This window comes from Neolamprologus brichardi, chromosome 1 (genome assembly GCF_056152115.1).
Source record: "Neolamprologus brichardi isolate AB-2024 chromosome 1, ASM5615211v1, whole genome shotgun sequence".
Taxonomy (NCBI): domain Eukaryota; kingdom Metazoa; phylum Chordata; class Actinopteri; order Cichliformes; family Cichlidae; genus Neolamprologus; species Neolamprologus brichardi.
The window spans coordinates 15,415,585-15,437,500 of NC_142104.1; the positions used below are offsets into that span (position 1 = coordinate 15,415,585).

Genomic DNA, 21,916 nt, shown 5'->3' on the forward strand with positions numbered 1-21,916 from the left:
TAGGCCCCATCACATCATTGAGACCTCATAGTATCATATTATCCCAACAGAGCATTTAAGATATTAGAGTTTCTAAAAGTAGAATAGGACGCTGAGCCTTTAGCTATCAGCTCCTTCTCCTTTAGATCCAGCTCCCAGTTTGGATTTGGGACATGCACACTCTTTAGTTTTTAAGCTTGACACTTGTGTTTGTGCCAGGTTTTCATTTTAGTTCAAATGACAGTGTCCATTTATTGCAAACACAGATAACTGTGGATTAACACAGAAGGCTTATCAAGTTACATATATTTTATTTTATGTTATTTGTGAGCAGTAAAGATAATAGAAGACGTTTTCTTCTATTTAACTTAACTAACGTGGATTAAGTTAACTAAGCTGAAGCAAACATAATGTCAGAGTGTTGACTGGCACACCCTTAATATAATAGTCCATTCAAACCAATTACAGTTCTTTTAGAATTTATTACAAACAGTGATTTAATCACAGACAGCAATGCTTCCATCTTCCATCCACACAGTCTGAAACTCTCTTAGGCCAATACAGAATTTTGGTAGTGCATAAAAAACATCTTCTGACATCTTTCTTTTTTCCAGCTGTGTGAAGTCAACGATCTCGCTTCTGCCTGGCTACAGCAGTAATCAGGGCAGCACCTTTCCCGCTGCCTTCCTCTGAAGGCAAGAAGGTCACGTTACACTGAGGAGCCAAAACTCTGGTAGTCTCTTGAAGGACTCCAGAAAAACTAGAAACGACAGAAAATGTTTTAACCAAGCTGTTTGAATAATTATGAAAGGTTAAAATGAAAGTACAGTATACACCTGACACACACCCAACACATCACTGCACCCAAAACAAACAAACAATATTTTTATTAAATTAACTCACTGTGGGTGTAGTTTGTAGAGTGCACCATCAACCCCTACAGTGATGTTCAGATGGTCCAGTCCTCGGTTCTCTCTGATCTTATCTACCACGGCTGCCATGCCTGCCCCACACAGCTCTGCTGCTCGGCGCGATACCGCTCCACATACCTAAGCAACAATAGAAACCTTTATCAATATTGCAACAGTTAACAGTCTCCTGGCGTCACAGTTTTCTCAGCCAGACAATGCACCACACAAATAATATGAAGAATATTACCCAACCTCAAGGTAAGGTTGAAGCAGAGAGCATATTTATTTGAACCACTTCCCAAACTGTATCTGACAATAACCTTATTTCTGTTACTGTAAAAAAAAACAATGAAAGTTGTCCATAAGTCCAAATTTTGTGGAAATTTCAAGTTGGGTATCTCAAAATTTAGCTCAGAATTTCAAGATAATAAAGAAAATTTTGACTTATGGGCAGCAATTTTTTAATTAATTAATTAATTTATTTAAATGGCAGAAAGCTTTTACAGTAAAGGCAGATGAAGAATCTTTCCAACAGCACAACTGATTGTTTGTTCATTTAAACTTATTTTAATCTGGATATCTGGACTGCTTTTAACCATCAGTTATGGTTAGCAAGACTGTTATGTTCATTCATTTCAACCAGGTATCCATACAGTTTCCAGACTTTTATTCAAACATTTTAACTGTTAGCCAGAAAAATGATTATTCCCCGACTGGCGGCAAGAGAATTTTCAGACAAACATGAAAAATTAGAGGCTTTCATGCCTGTATGCTATCAACTAAAGAAATCACAAGCAGGTTTCTGATTCTTTGCAGCCAGTTTCACTCAGCGAGAGCCAGCAAAAATGCAGAAACCACTGCCAAATAGTCGGGGAATACATACAGTACTTTCCCCTAGCAACTGATGGCTGTATCACATCTAGTATGGCAGAAAAATCTAGAGCATTATGTACATGATGTGATGTGAGAAAAATCTGAGGGGTTCCTCTCTCCATTAATATCTGGAGGGTTGGATCGATACCATAAATAACAACATAACAATGCTACTTTTCAAGGACAATGCTTAGTTTTAACAGTTGTTTACAAGGTTCAAAAGTCTGACAGTCACAGTCCTCCAATTCCTTGCTGAAATTAGACTTCTGATGTCCACAAATAAAGTTGTAACCAGTAACATTTCTAAATATTTATTTTAGTGTACCCAGAGTTTGTCTAGTCTTTCTGTTGTGCAAGATGGCTCACCAGCATGGCTTAATGATAATAATAATAATAATGGATTGCATTTATATAGCGCTTTTCAAGGCACCCAAAGCGCTTTACAATTCCACTATTTATTCACTCTCACATTCACACACTGGTGGAGGCAAGCTACAGTTGTAGCCACAGCTGCCCTGCGGCAGACTGACAGAAGCGAGGCTACCATATCGCGCCATCGGCCCCTCTGGCAATCACCAGTAGGCGATAGGTGAAGTGTCTTGCCCAAGGACACAACGACCAAGACTGTCCGAGCCGGGGCTCGAACTGGCAACCTTCCGATTACAAGACGAACTGCCAACTCATGAGCCACGATTGCTTAATGAGAAAACTTAAACCAGGGGTTCACAATACTTTGGTTACTGAGTGTCCATTTATATTAACAATGCTTGGTGCATGAACTCCACTACTACTGAGAGTCACTGCTCACCTAATGCGGAGTTTTTAATGGTCAAATGCAGACCTTATTATCTCCCCAGAGAACTCACTTCGATCATACTCACTGCAGTGTATATCCCCCCCCGACGCTAATGCTAGGTTGGCCATGAAAGAACTTTCTGCAGCCATTAACAAACACCAGAATAAACACCCCGAGGCTGCTTTCATTGTTGCTGGCGACTTCAACCACACCAACTTAAAGACAGTCCTCCCCAGATTCCACCAACATGTCTCCTGCCACACCAGAGGAGACAAGACTTTAGACCATGTGTATTCCAACCTGGCTGGAGCCTACAAAGCCACACCCCTCCCCCACATTGGACAATCAGACCATCTCTCCCTGTTCCTCACACCTATGTATTCACCACTCATCCAACGTGTGAAACCTTTAGGTCAGGAGATGCACATGCCAACAGTACAGCCAGGGCTAATCTAAAGAAGGGCATCAAAAAAGCCAAACACCATTACAAAAAGAAGGTAGAAGAACACTTCTCCAACTCCAACCTCCGACGCATGTGGCAAGGACTCCAGACCATTACAGACTACAGGACCACCAAACCCTCCCCCGCATCCTCTGATATCTCCTTCCTCAACGAGCTCAACAACTTTTATGCTCGTTTTGAGCGAGGGAATCCAACAACCAAAACAGACATGACACCAGACCACCAACCTCTGACTCTCTCTCCCACCGATGTAGGAGCGGTGCTGAGCAGGATCAATGTCCACAAGGCTGCAGGTCCTGATGGCATCCCCGGGCGTGTTCTCAGAGCGTGTTCTGGGGAGCTTGCAGGAGTGCTCACAGACATATTCAACCTGTCCTTGGCCCACGCTGTGGTACCGGCCTGCTTCAAATCCACCTCCATCGTCCCAATACCCAAAAACTCCAACCCATCAAGCCTCAACGACTACCGCCCAGTAGCACTCACCCCCATCATCACTAAGTGCTTAGAGCAGCTGGTCCTAGCACACTTCAAATCCTGTCTCCCCCCCACCCTGGACCCCCACCAATTCGCATACCGCCAGAACAGGAGCACAGAGGATGCAGTCTCCATCGCACTGCACTCTGTCCTCTCACACCTGGACAACAACAACACATACGCCAGAATGCTGTTTATAGACTTCAGTTCAGCATTCAATACAATCCACCCCTCACAACTCATCAGGAAACTGACAGACCTGGGCATCAGTTCCCTCATCTGCAAATGGTTACTGGACTTCCTGACCAACCGCCCCCAACATGTCCGGCTGGATAACCGCTGCTCATCTACAATTACAATGAACACCGGTGTACCACAAGGCTGTGTGATGAGCCCCTTCCTCTACTCCCTCTTCACCCACGACTGCAGACCTGCTGATGGTTCCAACACCATCATTAAGTTTGCAGATGACACCACGGTGATTGGCCTCATCAGTGACAACGATGAGGCCGCCTACAGGGAGGAGGTGGATCGTCTGGCTGAGTGGTGCGACAGAAACAACGTGCTGCTTAACACCGAGAAGACCAAGGAGCTCATCGTGGACTACAGGAGGAATGCTGACCCACATCCACCCATCCACATTAAGGGGACGGCTGTAGAGCGTGTGAGCAGCCTCAAGTTCCTGGGAATCCACATCTCCGAGGATCTCATCTGGACGACCAACTGCTCCAAGCTGGTCAAGAAGGCTCACCAGCGCCTCTTCTTCTTGAGGACTCTGAGGAAGAACCACCTGTCCTCAGACATCCTGGTGAACTTCTATCGCTGCACCATCGAGAGCATCCTGACCAACTGTATAACAGTCTGATACGGGAACTGCTCTGCCTCCGACCGGAAGGTGTTGCAGAGGGTCGTGAAAACTGCCCAGCGCATTGCCGGAGCACCACTTCCTGCCATAAAAGACATCTACAGGAAGCGGTGTCTGAAAAGGGCTGGGAAAATCATCAAAGACCCCAGTCACCCATCACATAGACTCTTCACCCTCCTGCCCTCTAGGAGGCGCTACAGGAGCCTCCGGACTAAGACCACCAGGTACCGGAACAGCTTCTTCCCCACAGCTGTCAGACTCCTGAACTCTACCTCCTGACATCTGACCAACACTAAACTCATGGACTGGACATACACACACCCACAACCACCTACACACACACACACAATGGACAACCGTACCCTCAAACACACAATAATAACATGGACTGAACCACCGCTCACAACCACTAGCACTTTATATACCTCTGTAGAAATTATCCACATATCTCACTTATCTTAACTGCACTACTGTATAGCTCTGTGTAAATAATCATTCTGTACATACGATAATTTTTAATCCTACAACTGTTTATAACTTGCATAGTTCACATTTCTGTATAACTGTATATCTCAGATTTCTGTATAGTTTTTTTTATTTCATATTTGTATCCTGTTCATAGCCTGTACATAGCTTGTACTCACTACAGCCTGTACATACTTATAGTTATAAAATATTCATAACATACTTCACACCGTGTACATTACAACATACCATAATAGACCCATTTCTGTAACATACTTACATATCTATATTATTGCTAATATATATTGTAATATATCTATATCACTAAAGCCCTTCTGGATGGATGCAAACTGCATTTCGTTGTCCTGTACCTGTGCATGTGCAATGACAATAAAGTTGAATTCTATTCTATTCTATTCTATTCTATTCTATTTAAGGACTCTGCTCTGGTGTATAATTTAGAACCACACAAGAAAAATCCACATATCAACACTTTCATGTGAGTTAAAAGCAATGAAATATGTTCTTTCAGTTTCTGTCTAGTTAATAGAGAATGCAGTTAATGGAGAAGACACAGAAAATTTCAGGTGCGCCTTTCTTTAAGATACCAACAGGCTAAATAAAGGTTGAGAGCCGTCTTTGGCCTCAGTGTTCCACTTTGCAAAAACCCTGTAAAACAGCCAAGGTTATTACAAATTACACCTGTGCATTGTTTGCACTAGATCAAAATATCTGCTGGAAGTAAGCGACGTGGTCCGGGTCAAAACACATACACAACGGCTTAATTGTTAAAATTTTTATACCTTGTAAAAGAGGAAAACATTGAATTTGTGATGCAGTCTGTAGGAGGTTACTGTGTGGCAGGTTGCTTTTCTATCTCATACCTCTTTGACAATGATGCTGTCATCGCAGGTACTGTCGAGCCCCAGGTTCTGGAGAATAGATCTGACTTGCAGTAGAGCCAAACGGTCACTGGAGGGAGACAACACACACAGCAGAAAATGCAATATTCATGTTAAATTATGAATACTTTAAATCTATCAAAAAATAGCACAAACATAGGCATTGTTTCTCCTACCTCTCTATTTGTGACAGATATTTAGTTTGGAATATTCCAGGTGTTTTTAAGGTTTCCGTGACGCGTCCTCTGAACAGCAAACCTCCTCTTGTTAGATCCAGTAATACCTCTCGGACAATTTCACCTAAATACATCCCACTGGTGAGCTTTTCAAACCTATAAACACAAACATAAACCATCTCAACTTGCTACAAGTTACTGAATAAATCTCAAAAACACCAACTAACTACTACACGAGACACATATGTGTCACAGTATGTTTAAAAAAAATTCAGTCATAAAACATCAAATTTTATGTGTGTGCCTCGAGTAGGCGTCATCATACATACACAGTAAGGTAAGTGTAGCTAACCTTTGTTTTCCAGGGTTTACTGAGTTGTGGTCCACCTCAGCATCAAAAGGTGTGATGATGTCATCCAAGGATCCATCATCACCCAGACCCCCCCACTCTGTGTTTATACACATCTTTGATGTCTCAGAAGTCTCCGCCTTCTTATCTCCTTTTGACCCATCATCCTGAAGAGAGAGGGAAACACACACACACGCACACACACACACACACACACACACACACACACACACACACACACACACACACACACACACACACACACACACACACACACACACACACACACACATAAAGTGTTTAATTATGTTTTAACAATATGTTTTTAGCTCATTGGCACCCAACAAGCAAGTCCTTCCACCTTGTCCTCCACTGCTTCAGGTGTCTCCTCGTCTCCTTCTGTTTTCTGTTTCTTTTGTCTAATCTTCTCAATGTTCTTGAGTTCCTCCATGTAACAAGCATTTGACCCAGTTCCTGTAAAACAGACTCATATAGCTTATTTCCTTATTACGTCAAATATTATAATACTGCTCTTTGCATTTAAAACTCTTAAATGAACCATCATAACTATAAGCTTATTCTTAACTTAGTATTTCTTCACCCTTGAGGCCACATACCTGCAATCAGTCCAACTTCACACTGAGGGTCTTCATAGGCACAGCTCATCATTGTCCCAACTGTGTCATTGACCACTGCTACTATGTCCAAGTCATACTCCTGTGTGCACACACCCACAAATGCATTGTAATGTTCCTGTTAGCCTAGACGTGTACCAATCTGATGTAATGTTTCTTCCCCTCATCTGTTTAAAACCTGGCCATCATTTTAAATCTTTACTCTGTTGTTTTTATTGACTCACGTTACGTCTTTTGATGGCCTCCCGTAGCAAGTTAACAACATCATGTCCTTCACAGTCTGTGGCCTTGAAGCCTTTGGTCCAGCTAACCAGGATACCCTACAGAACATCCAAAGGTTGAAAAAGGTTACACACTGCTACAGAAATAATAGTGCTACTGCTTTAGGAGTCTGTATACATTTTTATTTAACAGAACAGTTCTGTAAATAACATTCTGAGAACGTCGAATGATCAAGTGCCAAAAAGGCTAGTTCCAACATTAGAGCAATAAGACAGTTGCACTGAGAGGTGATTTAAAACAAAAAACAACTTATCTATCTGTGTGCTGGAGTTTTGGATGTTGTCGCTTTAATTAACAGAGGACTCAGTGTCTGTTATTCCAATGGCCTCACCTGTGCTGATTCACTAAATACAGTAGATACAAACACATCTGTGTTTGTAAGTGTTCATCTCTTTTGGAGCATTTCTCATGGAACTATAGCCAGTGAGTACAATTTATTTGTAAAGCACATTTAAATACAGCTATATATGTATGTGTGTAATTACATTAAAATACTCAAAGGTGGACATATGGACCATAAACAATAAGCAATAAACATAATGACGACAACAACCAGATGATCCTACAAATGTGGCACAGCGACTACAAAGGCTTTTTGTTTGAGCCGTGACCTTGGGACGTGTTAAGGATCTTTGCCTATAGATCTAAGAGAGCTGAATGTAACTGAATGAGATGATGATGATGTCTGTGATGTCCCCCATCATCCATCTGACAAGTAACACAACTTCCTGTGTGGTGTGACCTTGAACAACAAGTTTGTGCTTCAGTTTTCAGTTCTATCAGTCTCTCAGTTAGTCTGTCAGTGTTTCATCTTTATGTGTCCCTATACAGTTTACAGATGCAACCAAGCTATCTAGTGTTAACTGATAACAGGCCACCCTCTCATCCAAATATGATAACTTCTGGCTCCAAAAAACTTATATATTGGTGGCTAAAATGTTGAGGCTTCAAAATGCAGACTTTAGAAACCAGTGAGTGATGTCAGGTTTGCTACATCAATCTACAATCTGTGGCCTTTAACCTTTATGAGAGCAGCACTTTGAGGAAATCAGATACCAAATAATATACTCCACAGGACTTTGAACAACATCCCGCCTGGAAGGGAAACAACCATGTGAACCAGTGTAATTTGTAGACAGTGTAAAGCAGGGGTGTCAAAGTCAAATACACAGTGGGCCAAAATTCAAAACTGGAACAAAGTCGTGGGCTAACATTAATATTTATTGAAAAAAAAAAAAATCTTCCTCCAGATATAAGAATGAATCTTTTCTTATGGACTCAAACAAGTTTTGCTGAAAAACTGAATATGGAACAAGCAAAGCTTAATACTAAACAATATATATATATTAGCTGCATAATACCAGTAGGCCAGTTCTAATAGTAATTTGGTATGACTTCGCGGGCCAGAGTTTGACACTTGTGGTGTAAAGCTACAGTTTTCTTCTAATGAGCGATACTGTCTAAATATTGTTACTTTTAACAGCACTAATTTCTAATTATTTAGAACAGGTTCAAGGTGGTTTGGTTGTCTAATAAGAATTATTTCCATCCATCTGTCAATTTTCAAAACAGCTTATCCAACTGTATCTGAGGGCTGAAGCCTGTCCCAGCAGGTTAAACTTGGACAGGTTGCCAGTCCCTCACAGGGCATACTATTTCTAATTTAACCACTTTGATACAAAGTCTAGCTTATTGTGTTTTACTACTTCATTGTAAAATAAGGTGTAGCCAGGTTTTCTGTGGCTGCAACAAACGATTTTGACGTACCGTGTCAATGGCCGTCTGCTCACAGGGGAAAGAGAAGGTGAAGCCTGCTGGAAGATGTGCTTTCTTCATCCCCATGTAGTCCAGGAAGTCACTCACGTATTGTGCTAAATGATCAAACAGCTGGAGACAAACAGAGAGAGAAAACCAAACAAACGGTGTGTTAGATTTAGAGTACTGTTTTTCAAATAGAAGAATTCAACCCTACCTCATTTAGACAACACTGTCAGCAGTGTAGAACTTCTTATAATTAATTTAATTACTTAATGACTAAACCCAGTTTGATGCTTTCTGTCAGGGTGCTGACGGTATATGCATGTTTCTCACCTCTTCTCCTGTTCCCTGCATTATCTCCAGCGGTACGGTGTAGATTTTATGGTAAAGCCGTGTGTTGTTTTGAAGGCCTTTCTTGAATTTGACCAGCATAGCTCTGAAGTTGGTTCCTCCCAGATCCAAAGCAAGATATTTTCCACGCTCTGGTTAAAAAAAATAATAATTATGATTTTATTTTTTTAAAAAAGCAGTTACATCTTTGCGAAAGCTAGAGGTGACGCTGAATGTATTAATTGTGTAGCTGCTTTTGGGGTTTAATTAAGAGGCCTGTAAGAACATCAGCGTTTGTCTCTGACCTGTGCCATCAGGTGTATGGTAAACATAAGAGGGCAGCATCTTAACTGCTGAGGGGCCTTTGTTCTTTAGCCCTGCCTCCAGCCCTGCTCTCATCGTGGCCTTGACCAACTGGAGCTGCTCTTGACTCAGTTTGAAGGGAGCCAGTGTCTCATCCACCTGGAAAACCAGAGATACTGTTTATCAGATATTTAAGCCCTTCTTTTTTATTTCACCTGTGAAGAATCACACAAACACAGACATACAACTTGCAGCGCTCTAACCTGTCTCTTCCGTGATGCCAAGCGTTGGGCGACTGCTGTTACCAAGGCAGCCCCTTTGCTGCTGCCGCTGTCCGAGAGGACGAATCTAACCTGGCACTCAGGAAGCAACCGGCGCACCACCTTATGGAGACGTTTAGGATACCTGGAATAGAAGTGACAGAAACATAAAATATTCGATATTTCATCAGGCCATTTTAGATGTTTGTTAAGAAGTATTTATATTAGTGATCTGCAGCTCATCAGGTAAGAGAGGACATGATGCTGTTATGTCCAAACTCTTCATCAAGGCCCTGTTTGTTGTGTTGGGTTCGCTGACTTTATCAGAGGTGATCAGGGCATCGCTATCATACACATCATCCACTGGATTCCAAAGTTCTGTTTTTCAAGCCTTGTCGGGAGTTTTTTCACTCACTGAAAGTGATGATTGGGATGCTGAGATGCTAAAACCATGACTGAGACATCAGGTCAAAGAGCAAAGAAGCCACGGCAGGTTTTCCATAGGCTTCTATACAGGCTGACTTCTTTTTATCCACTGCTGGCCATCAGAGAGATTAAGGCAATTACACAGAGCCAGAATAGTCCATCTTTTATTTACAGCCTATAGTTTTGCTAGAGTTGAGGTCAAATTGTGCACATGAGGATTCTCATTGTGGTGAGTGCAGTGCTGAGCTTTGGTACTGTGTGGTTGATGTTAGCTTAAACTCACATGTGACAAATTTACCCCAATCATTTAACAGCTTATGTCTTTGGTCATTTATTTAATCCATTGCTTAACCCTAGTTTCTACTCAAGGCTCTTTGTGAGTGAAGTTTAATTGATTTTGCTTCAAGCTTTTATTTATTTTGGATTTTTAAAAAAAATATCAGAAACTTTTTACAGCAGCCATTAGTCATAGTTAGAAAGGAAGAGGACTGTTGATAGTACTGGCTCTTTTTGTGTTTTATCAGTTACATATTTATTCATCTCAGTAGTTGTAAACTAATATGGGTTTGAGTGATTTCCACACTGACTTACTGCGGATGTGTCTTGTACACAGTTCCGTCCACTCCCACAGTGATCCTCAATGCCCTCAAATGCCGGTTGTGCTTGATTCGGGTTAAGATGGCAGCCAGCCCCGCGGCCACCAAATTGGAGGACCTGAAGGACACGATGGTGCTGACGTGTTGAACAGCAATGCAGTCATCTTGTGATGGGTTTAAACCGAGCTCCACGAGAATATCTCTGGTGTTCTTCAGACCATTTTTGTACCTGAGACAAATGAATATTTATGGCATTCATGCTGTTTTTGGACAGACGCCAGGTGACCAAGAGAGATAAAGACCACTTACTCCTCCATCGCTGCCACGTGTGCTGTGGTTATCTTCCCTTTGGTCCTCAGGGCATCAGGCACGAGTCCATCAAACAGCTGTCCCAGTTTAGCCATCTTTAACACAACCAGCCTCACTAGCTCACCCAGATACATCCCACTGACCATCTTCTCAAAGCTACAATAGACCAGAAAAGGGTAAAAGGTTTATACAGAGTTCTACAGTACTGAGCAAACATCTTAAGCCACTCATTTCTGAAAGCTCTTCAGAGGTTTTCTTTAGAAATTTGTTGCTTTTTCACTTTTTAGTCCCATCCTTGTATCAGACACTTTTTCAATTAATGGTTTTTTTTTTTTGTTTGATAAGCCAACAATGGCCATTTGTTCAAGCATTAAAAAGACACCGAACTGAAGGGATGAACCAGCGCTTTGTAACCCATTTTAAATTGAGCCGTTTGTTAGCCTGTCAAAAAAATTTTTTCCCATTTCATTATTTGAATCTATGAAAAATCCCCAAAATACCACAGGTTGACAAGCATAAAATGGTAATATTGAACCAAGAAGCTAAGACCCAAACAGCTAGAACTAAAAAGCTGGCATTTCTCAGCATGATGTGCAGTGTGTCCTTAAGAAAACTGGAAACTATAGGACAAAAAAAGCATCAATGCTAAATCTACATCAGAAGAACATTATCCAAAAGTCATGTATGGCAAAATACACAAAAACTGGACTGAAAATTAGTGGCAACAGGATTTATGGAGTGAGTAATCCAAATTTGAAAGTTTTGGTTTAATTGTGAAGATGGACGGAGATGATCAGAAGAGAGGTACAACAGTGTGTGTCTATATCTGTAAAATACGGTGGTGTCTGTCATTGCTTGGGATTGCATTTCAGCAGGCTGCGTTGAGGATTACAAATACAGAAAAATACCATCAGATCAGATTTTGACACCATGCAATAACATTAGGAAAGATTCTGATTGGCATCTGTCTGATTATCAGCATGATAATGATCCCAAACACACTCCCACTTGGAACAGTATCAGTCATGGACTGGCCTCCCCAGAACCCAGACCTTAACATTACTGAAGCAGTGTGTGATCTTCTTGGCAGAACAAAAGGCAGCCATCACCCAAAGAAAACTCCTCCAAGAAGTCCGGAGAACTATTCCTTACTCTAAGAAATTACAAGAAAACTTCCCTAAGAAAGTTGCACCTATTTCAAATTTATCTTTGGAAGTCATAAAGAAATGAAGGACGTCTTAATGGACACACTATTTTATATCAAAAGAAAAGACAAAGCTGCTTTTCTTACATTTGTTTTCCAGGATTGATAGAGGTTGCATCAACATCCTGATCAAACTCTGTTATGTAATCATTCAGGGCCCCATCGTCCCCAAAGCCTCCCCACTCAGTGTTCACACACATCCTGCCCTCGTCGCCCTCCACCAGGTCAACATGACGCAGCTCCTCCATGTAACACGCGTTGGTGCCTGTGCCTGTAAGCACCCAAACACACAGGACACATAGACTTATTCCATTAAGATTACTACAATAAACAGGATACGTTAATGGTTCTATATGTCTATACTTCACATCGAATTCAATATCCACACATGCACAGCAAACCACCAGAGGGAGCAAGATGACTATTAGTAATTGTGCTTTGTCTTCTCTTGCAAAATATTGTCATTGTTTCCACGTGTTTGCACAAAAAACATAAATAAGAATTAATCTAAAAATAGTTAAACATGTGTTTTGCAAAAGTTAAAACACAAAGTTTGGAGTAGATTTGCAGAATCAGAGTTATTGATGCCTTTTGCATTTACAGTCAGCACTATTTCCTGTCACTAATATGCAGTTATCGATGATTAGATAATATCTATTAGCTATGTTTAGATAATTATGCATCAATCCTAAGAGCTCCAAAGGCTCACTAGATAAAAAAGAAACCAGAATAAAACCTAATTTATAGTACAGAATTTTGGTTTCAAGTTTTTTCTAGTTTTAATGCAGAACATTTGCTTTGTTTTACTGAACACTGGATAACTTTATGCTTATTCAAATGAACTACAGAAGAAGTTTAGAGTGATGGCTACTCATGTACATGTCACACTCATACAAAACAATAGTTTCTGTAAAAGGACACAAGAGACTAGTTGAATTATGTGAATCTACTTACCAATGATGAGTCCTACATCGCAGTACTGATCATCAAAACCACAGGTCATCATTGTCGCCACAGTATCATTAACCATCGCTAACACTTCTATGTCCATTCCCTGCAGAGGGCGTTATTAAAGAGATAAACCAGGTTATACTGTTCAGTTTACATAGTGGGTATCAGATGGGTTCAACTCTTTATTTTTCCTCTTCATCTTACATTATATTTCTCATCATGTCTCGTTTTCTGCAGATAGTTTATGGGTAAATTATGGAAGCAAACACTGGCAACCCACCCCAGTTCTGTCAATAGCCTCTCTGAGAGCCTGGACCACATCTTTCCCCTGAAGGCCTCGAGCCCGGCAGTTCTTACTCCAGCTCAACAGTAATCCCTGCAAGAGGAAAGAAGTGGTTCGAAGGATTATGGGATCTAAATCTAAAAAGACAGACAGATGTCAGCATGTGGAGTATAACACACTACAGGTACAGCTCATGAAAACCAGATGTCTCGATGTAGAGAGTCATACCTTATCCAAGCGTGTCTGTTCGCAGGGGAAAGAAAAAGTGAATGCCAGAGGATGTTTCTTATCCAGACTGATGTTCTTTACATGAAGAAAGTCCTTCAGAGATTCTGACACATGGTCAAATAACTACATACACAAAGACAATGAAGCGGGAGAAGTTCAAATCTCTTCTTCTTGCTTGTTGAATTCTCCTCAAATCTACTTTCAGATCTTTTTAGTCTTACCTCTGGTGCTCTCCCATTGAGCAGTTCCTTTGACATAGGGTATATCTTCTCCTCCATCTCCACTCCTCCCTTCCTGACCCCCATCCCCTCTCTCACCTTAACCTGGAGCACCTTAAACTTGGAGCCTCCAAGATCCAGTGCCAGAAACTGTCCCTTCTCTGCAAGAGTGGTTGAAAAAGAAGGAAGATATTTAATCTCTTGCTTCTTCTTCTTCTTCTTCTTTTTTTAAGATCTGCCTAGCAGCCCTAATAAAAGGGACATTAACACGAGTAACCTGAGCCATCAGGAGTGGAGCGGACATGTGTCGGCAGCATTTTTACAGCTGCGGCGGCCGAACTTTCAGCTGAGAGCCCCTTCTTCATTTCAGCCTGGAAACGAGCTGAGATATCAATTAACTGGTCATCATGGAGGCGCATTGCATGCAGAAACCTGTCGACCTGAAAGAGACACAGAACACAGAGAGCAAAACAAAGTGAGATGTACCGCTGGATTTTCACTCGAACAAGAAGGGATGAAAGACAGAAAAATTTATATTTCTCTCTCTCTCGTTTGTATTTTGTGGACTTTCTTATCAGGTGTCAGACTAGTTTTGCTTCTCTCATTCAGTTACTTTTCTTTTTATATCCTCTGTTACTGTTACATGCCTCATCACAGTTTTATGATATTACATATCAAAATTCACCAGAATCAATTTGAACATCTGATCAACAGAGAACAAGTTTAAAAAAACAACTTTTTTCTTATATTTCAGATATGAAGGATTTTTTCATGTATCTGTGATGTCTTTTCACATATATTTTGAATTTTGGGGTTAATAATCTGAATTTGAAACTCAGTGATGTTGTAACAGTAACTCAACATGCCAAACTGTCTCTGTAAATGAGTTAGGAAGTAGTATAAAACAAAAAAGCTGAAGATCATCAGCCACACCCCGTGTGCTGTATTCACAGCTGAACCGTCGCCGTGGAGCATGTGCTCATAGGACAACACCCTGAGGTTTTACGATATAAGAGCCAGAGTGTGAGTGTAGCGTGAGCGAGGACAGTGTGATTGTAGGAGTGTCCATACTTTGTCCCGGGTGAAAATGTGCGATCCAATGTGGACTAAGAGGAGCAGCGACACTGCCAGGGAAAGTTGTTAATGATTGTTCAGATAAAGATAAAAGGTGACGCAGTGACTAATGATCCCACATTTCACCTTGATCATTTATATTACTGTACTGACTTCTGCCATGTCTCCTTGACTTAATTTTAGTCACGTGCATTTCTGCAAATCCTCAAAGAAATCATCAGAGATTTGTCCCTCTTTTAATCACTTTCTCTTTCTGGATAAATCCTGATAGAACTGCCTAAGAAGTAAATCAGGAAACAACACATTAGAACAGTAAGTTTGTCATTGGTGGCAAATATATCTTTGATGATTAATGTAGCGAGTAGAGTTGCATTTAAAATATGATTTCCAATCAAGAGCATAAATTCAGTGCATTAGCAGCTTACACTTTCATAACTGAGAAGACTTTAAATAACTAGAGCTTCAAGCCCCCTCATTACCAGGGGTGTATTCATTATATGCACTGTTTGAAACAGACTTGAAACAGTGTTGTGTTTGTGTGTGTAGCACTCACCTTCTTTGTGGGGTCCTCCTGGAGTTTGGAGAAAAAGAAGGAAATGAGATGAACAGCGAACATCTTCACTGATAAGAATCACCACGAAGTCTTCCAGCTATTCTTTGATACTGTCAGCGTGCGTGACAGGTGAACACACGTCACTAAAATAAGGAAAAATGTGTTTTCCCCCCGATCCTTTCCCCTCTGCTAGGTGTTATTTCTTTTTACGTTTGTGCTCTCATTGTCTCTTGCTGAGTCCACTGAGCAGATACCAGCCTCTGCACCAATTCAATGATTAACAGCAAGCACAACCCCCTTTCTACAATCATTTCCTTTAATGTGTCAGATACAGGCTTGCTTAGTGTTTTCGTCATAGTTGCTCGAGTGACTTTTCCTAAACTTTGGACTGATGATTTTAGGAAACTCTAAAATATTTGAACCCCCCCTGCGATGCACTGTAAGTGATGCACCTTGGCCTCATTAGACAAATTTGTAAGACAAATTAATAATGCAAAAAAATAATAAATATATTATTGTCCAAAGACATGCAGCTTGTGGGGATAGGTTAATTGGAAAAATCCAAATTGCCATTAGGTGTGAATGTGCGAGTGAATGTGAGCGCGAATGGTTGTCTGTCCCTGTGTGTTGGCCCTGCGACAGACTGGCGACCTGTCCAGGGTGTACCCCGCCTCTCGCCCTATGACAGCTGGGATAGGCTCCAGCACCCCCCTCGACCCTGAAAAGGATAAGCGGAAGCGAATGGATGGATGGATATTATAAAATACACAAACTGCATGTATGCACTGTATATTTTGGGAATAAATATTATATATAATGTTGCATAAAACTCCATTTTAGAAAACCTCCTTCAGGCTCTTTTTGTTTCCATCCCCTTGCATGAGCTGCAAATCACATTGACACAGAACACTACAAACATCAACACATTTAAAATACTGTTTACTATCATATCATTTCAAGCATACAAAAAAAAAAGAGAGAAAAATATGACATTTCATCTGAATAACAGGCCTGCACCCAGTTCAAGCTCTCACTTTTTTCCTCAGTTAAAGAAATGTTCATAGAAATTACGTGTTAGAGTCTGACGACTGAGAAAACTTCAAGCATTTAATGAACTTCAGTGTCTTCTGGTGTCAAAAATTCGACTAAAACAGCACATTTGACAATGATGTCTGTCAGTTATTGGTTTCAAGAGGACATCTCTCACCAGACACTTGATCCTTCATAGACAGAGAGACTGGAGCTAGAAACATTTTCCAGCTTTAGTGAGTTTGTACATTTGTTGAATGGAAGAAAACATTTGGTTAGATCTGTAGCACAGGAACAAGGTGGTTGTTTAGTTTTAACGCTGGAGGTCAAAGCTTACTGGGATACTTTTAGTACTAGAAGGAGTTCTCACATCTGTCTTAAATGCTTAAAACATCAACAAATGCTGTTGTCAGTTTTTTGCTCTTCACTGAAGCAAAATGAAAAGGTTCTTCATTTCTTCTTCTTTTTCCTTTTCCCTTTGTTATTACTCTGATGCTCCACATCAAGTGCCCTCTGACTGCTGTTGTCTTGCTTCTGATCTTTAGACCATTCCCTCTGCAGTTGCTGGAGCAAATCGGGCGTCAACAGCCCGTCTCTCACCAGACGACTAGCCAGAGAGCTGTCCATCATCTGTCCTGAGGCTTTCTGTCCCCTTTGACCTCTGCTTCCAGTCAAAAAATTTCTGCTGCCAGTTCCCCTTCCTGTCTGGCTATGCCTGTTGCTCTGCGCCTGCAGTGGGTCAGTGACTGTTGTGTCAGAGGCTCTGATGAGCCGGGTGATATTTCGCACACCCTGCTGGATGATATCATCAAGTTCCCGCTGGATTTCTCTAATTGAGGCAGTATCTGGAAACATGTCCATAAAACGGTAGCTGCGGAGACACAGATAAAGAGGATTAATATGGCAAAACTGGAAATTACGACAACAAAGAACAGTTCATACAAACAAACACATCGTGATCGCATATTAAAACGGCATAAAAACAGGTGAGGCAACTTGCCAAAGGTGGAAATATAAAGCTACCTTAACCAGAGGTAGAGATCCAACACGTCATGGACAGCTTCCAGGTGAACCAGGTCTTTAATGTTTTTAGGTGGAGCCAGAGGCCAGCTGATGTGGCGACAGACCCAGTCAAACGTCAGGGGTTCGTCTCGACTGAATTGACGGGCAAACTGGAGAAGAAACATGATTGATCCATCAACAGTGCAGATGACATGCTGTACACACTCAAATAATAAAGTAAATGTTAAACGTATACTTTGTGTTGAACACAGTTTTAGTATTTATTATCCGATCACAGTTTTATTTACAGAACCAAATTACCTTCTATAGGTGCGTCGCTATTGCTCTAAACTAAATACTCGGAGCCTTAGCACACACGAACAATAGAAATATGCAGAACTTAACCCTTAACCTCAAAGGTTGCTCATTCGTGGGAATTTTATCTTCTCGTTTTATCAGTTTGATAAGACCATAAAAAGAATCAGGTGTGGCAGGAGGGTTATTACACTAATGCCTCACTGAGTCAACTTCCTTACCCTCATTTCATCATTTTTACTCTCCTCATCAGCACCCTCTACTGCTCACTCCTGTCCTTCCACCATTAACCTTAAATCTCTGCAGCCTTCTAATGTTTACATCCACTCACTCACCTTAAGGAAGGAGGTACATACAAAAGGCTGCTTTTTGTTGATGGGAGCAGTGCAGAAGACGTAGCGTGACCTCAGGTTAAGCGGTATGTGCTGAATCATGTCCGCCAGAAACTTAAAGTCGTCAATGTTGCAAACAAAATACAAACCATCCACCTGAGAGAGGCTGACGAATATGTCCTGAGAAGGGGGCGAGAGAACGAGAGCATTTACAATCTTGAATAAGACGTGGCTTTAAAATGTCGAACAGTAAAACTGAAATACAAAACGTGCATTTCCTTTATGTACCCATTCACAGCTTAAACACATTTGTATTAGGGTACATTTTGCGTCATCATTTCAGCACGCATGCTGGACTTTAAAAAGGAAAGTTAAATATTAACGTCTTCAAAAAATAATAAAGAAATAAACTAATGACAATCCTTTGCTTTTAGTTTTAGCGGGTCTGCGCTGAAACACAAAACAATATTTAACTTTCATTTTGCTACAAAGGGGAAACTGTAAATATTAGTGCTGTCAATAGATTAAGAAAAATTAACCAATTAATCGCACAATTTTTTGTAATTAATCGCAATTACTTGATCAATAGCCTGGTTGCAATTACTTTTTTTTTTACTTCATATTTAAGCTTGTAACTGACATTTATGTAATATAATGAAGTAAATGCAGAATAAACAAAGAATGTGTGCTTAAAAAGAGAATTTGAATAGTTTTCTTCAATCTTTTAGCACAGGTTAAAAATGTGCATGCAGTTAAAAATTTTAATCGCGTTGACTGTGATGGCGGATAAATCTAAGTAAAGATACTTTTATGCTACTAAAAAATTACAACAGTTTTGTCATGAAAATGTTCTTTTATCAAATTATTTCATGTAATGTAATCTAGAAAGGATACATGAAGCAGCGTGCTGGACCAGTCAGTTGTATTTGTTTACATTTAGGCATTTCAGATCTTAAGTCTTAACCAGACTTAAACAGACTTTTTCAGGTGGTTTCACAAACTGTTGAGGAAAAAAAAAAACAGCGACTAACAGTCCCAAATAAAAACATGCAGCTCCTGAAAAATTCACATTATAGTGAAATACCACCTTCTGTTTCAATCTAAAGACTGCTCAGGCTTTATTTTACCACATTGCCAACTATTTAACCCGTCTCAGTAAACTCTACTCACTGATGAAGACCATGAAATGGAGCTGGAAAACTACAAATCTTTCCCCCATTTTTATGTATTTTTTTATTCTGCTGTTTGAAGGTCTATAATGAACATTTCAATTCTCGCATTGATCACTAAACGAGTGGCTCTACTCACAACAAGGTTGGACAGCGTTGCATTGGGCAGATGGTAAGCAAACATCTCTATCTGCTCTGCGGTTGGATGGAGTCCTGCAGTCTGAGGCAATCAAGTGGAGAATAAAATGAGAAAGATTTGTTATTGCGGGAATGCTGGACGTAGGTTTTGTGTTTGTGTGTAAAATGATCACCTCTATAGGATCGACAGAGTGACTGAGTATTTCTTTGAGGACGGGGAGATCGTCTCTGTGCATGGTTGTAACTTCTCCCTCTTTAAACTTGGAGGAGAACCTGCAACAGGTGGCAGAAGATGGAGTTTAATATAGTGGCCTAACAGAAGCTCAAAGGGATTGTCTGCGTTGTTGTTGTCAAAGGAGGCTGACCTCCCAGCACGACCAGCAATCTGCAGAGCCTGAGAAGTGCTGATGGTCTCCATCTGTTTCTCCCCTTTCTCATTAACGTTAGGCTTCACCAGACTGTTGAAGATGATGCGTTTTATACTCCTGGAGAGAGAGAAGGGGCGGTAGGGTGAAGTAAAACAGAAAGGTAAGCACACAGATGTGAGCTTGATAATGAACAATATCCTATATGGCAGAAAGCATGCAACCACTTGAAAGAGAAAAAAAACGATTGATATGGCTCTAAAAATATTTCATAAAGTATGTTTTGCACTTACAGGTTAAGCCCCATGCCTATAGCATCTGTAGCAACCAGAATCTTGCAGGGGTCATCAGGGTCATTAAACTTCTTTGCCTGGGACAGCTTGGTGCCTGTAAATCAAAACTTTGACATTTAACCATTTTTCTCCTAAAACTTGACTAAACTGACTTATTGGCTCAGTTCTGCACAAAGGCATACACTCACTGGCCATTTCATTAGACAGACCTCTTCAGCTGCTCATTAATGAGTTGCATTTACCCATGTTACGCATTTTTAAAAATGTCATCTGGTCTTTTGAGTCACCAGTTTTGCTTGGACGTTCATTGGATGGTTGGGTCAGAATTTTGCATAAGCAAGACAAAACCATGGATGCATCCTGCCTTGTAACAATTGTTCAGGCTGGTGGTTGTGTTATGGTGTGGGGGGTATTTTCTTAGGCCCTTAGTACCATCTGAGCATTGTTTGAATGCCTGAGTACTGCTGCTGACCATGTCCATCCTTTTATGATCACAGGATACCCATCTTCTGATAGCTGCTTCCAACAGAATAAAATAAAGCTCAAATAATCTCAAACATGATAGTGAGTTGACTGTTCTCAAATAACCTCTACAGTCCACAATCCAACAGAGCACCTTTGGGATGTGGCAGAACAGGAGATTAACATCTCGGATGTTCAGCTAATAAATCCACAGCAACTTTGTGATAAAAAGCTCTTCCAGCACCTTCTTTGATCTATGTCATGAAGAATTAAGACAGTTCTGAAGACAAACAGGGCTTCAACCCAGAACCAGAAAAGTGTACCTTAAGAAGTGACTAATGAGTATAAGCATTCAAGTGACAAATATAAAACCACTCAGATACTCACCTGGAGGTAGGCTCCCATAAATTACAGCACATTCTTGCCCTCTGGCCTCGATCTGCCTGCTGATAGAATAGATGTCATTTTTACTAAAGCACACAATGCAGTCTCCTGGCCTCAGGTTGTCTAATGACTCCACAGCATGATCCAGTATTGAGAAAGGAGTTAGACGCTGGTAATTGTGAACCTGCAGAGAGAAGAAGACTGAGATGAGAAAAAGGGGATCTCCAAAGATGAGGTTAGAAACATCAGCCAAAATCTTTTCTTTCAGATGTCGCGTCTATCACAGTCTCACCTCCACCTCCTCTCCAGTGGTGAACATCAGCTCTTTGATAAAGTCTATGGCTGCAGGTTCCCCACACACATGGATCTCCTCTGCACAGAGACCTGCACAAATGCACAGAAAAATAAAGTAATTTAGGTTTAAAAAAATAAATAAATAATAATAATTACGTTTCTGAGTATGTTGTACAAACCCAGCAGAGCTCTGGTCCATGCCCATCCTCTGGAAGGATCTCGGATCATTTGAATTTCGTCGATTACAGCAACCTCATCTATAAACACATAAAACTGAGGTCAATATCTACCTTTTAATCAGTTAACATACACAAAATTTCAATAACTACCTAATATGAATTGATAACCTCTCCATTTTCTTTTTAAAAAATATATTCTTTTTTTTTTTAAGATTAAAAGACAAATGTATCCTTTCTAGATCAAGGTTTCAAACTTCATTCAGAGCCATCCTTTATAGTTTAATCATACAT

General features: G+C 40.7%; 2 protein-coding genes across 2 annotated transcripts in view; both read right to left on the reverse strand.

The window, feature by feature from the left end:
* Positions 1-501: 501 nt before the first annotated feature.
* LOC102781005 (hexokinase HKDC1-like) lies at positions 502-15,908 on the reverse strand. The gene is made up of 21 exons (XM_006779967.3): positions 15,664-15,908; positions 14,314-14,476; positions 14,040-14,197; positions 13,819-13,941; positions 13,588-13,683; positions 13,311-13,410; positions 12,444-12,627; positions 11,153-11,308; positions 10,839-11,072; positions 9,825-9,966; positions 9,564-9,720; positions 9,262-9,410; positions 8,938-9,057; positions 7,113-7,208; positions 6,871-6,970; positions 6,615-6,727; positions 6,257-6,420; positions 5,905-6,060; positions 5,711-5,798; positions 883-1,028; positions 502-739 (listed from the first exon to the last, which is right to left on the reverse strand). The coding sequence occupies exons 1-21, from the start codon at positions 15,724-15,726 to the stop codon at positions 604-606; spliced, it is 2,844 nt and encodes a 947-aa protein (XP_006780030.2). The 5' UTR covers positions 15,727-15,908; the 3' UTR covers positions 502-603.
* A 683-nt stretch (positions 15,909-16,591) lies between these two features.
* supv3l1 (SUV3-like helicase) overlaps positions 16,592-21,916 on the reverse strand; it is an 8,111-nt gene continuing 2,786 nt past the window's right edge. Inside the window, exons 7-16 of the mRNA XM_087837322.1 lie at positions 21,626-21,703; positions 21,445-21,536; positions 21,156-21,336; positions 20,307-20,400; positions 20,014-20,133; positions 19,822-19,921; positions 19,650-19,730; positions 18,345-18,521; positions 17,716-17,864; positions 16,592-17,563 (exon numbers count right to left, since the gene is read on the reverse strand). Of these exons, the coding sequence (XP_087693448.1) occupies positions 17,143-17,563; positions 17,716-17,864; positions 18,345-18,521; positions 19,650-19,730; positions 19,822-19,921; positions 20,014-20,133; positions 20,307-20,400; positions 21,156-21,336; positions 21,445-21,536; positions 21,626-21,703 (1,493 nt within the window). The 3' untranslated portion in view covers positions 16,592-17,142. The remainder of the gene's footprint in view (positions 17,564-17,715; positions 17,865-18,344; positions 18,522-19,649; positions 19,731-19,821; positions 19,922-20,013; positions 20,134-20,306; positions 20,401-21,155; positions 21,337-21,444; positions 21,537-21,625; positions 21,704-21,916) is intronic.

Bases quoted from the DNA above. Each gene is read 5' to 3' on its own strand.
- LOC102781005 (XM_006779967.3), bottom strand. From the start codon at position 15,726: ATGTTCGCTGTTCATCTCATTTCCTTCTTTTTCTCCAAACTCCAGGAG. The intron at 14,198-14,313 runs GTTACTCGTGTT...CCACTCTTGCAG, and splicing joins CTCCACTCCTGATGGCTCAG to AGAAGGGACAGTTTCTGGCA. The intron at 9,058-9,261 runs GTGAGAAACATG...GTTTGTCTCCAG, and splicing joins TGCAGGGAACAGGAGAAGAG to CTGTTTGATCATTTAGCACA.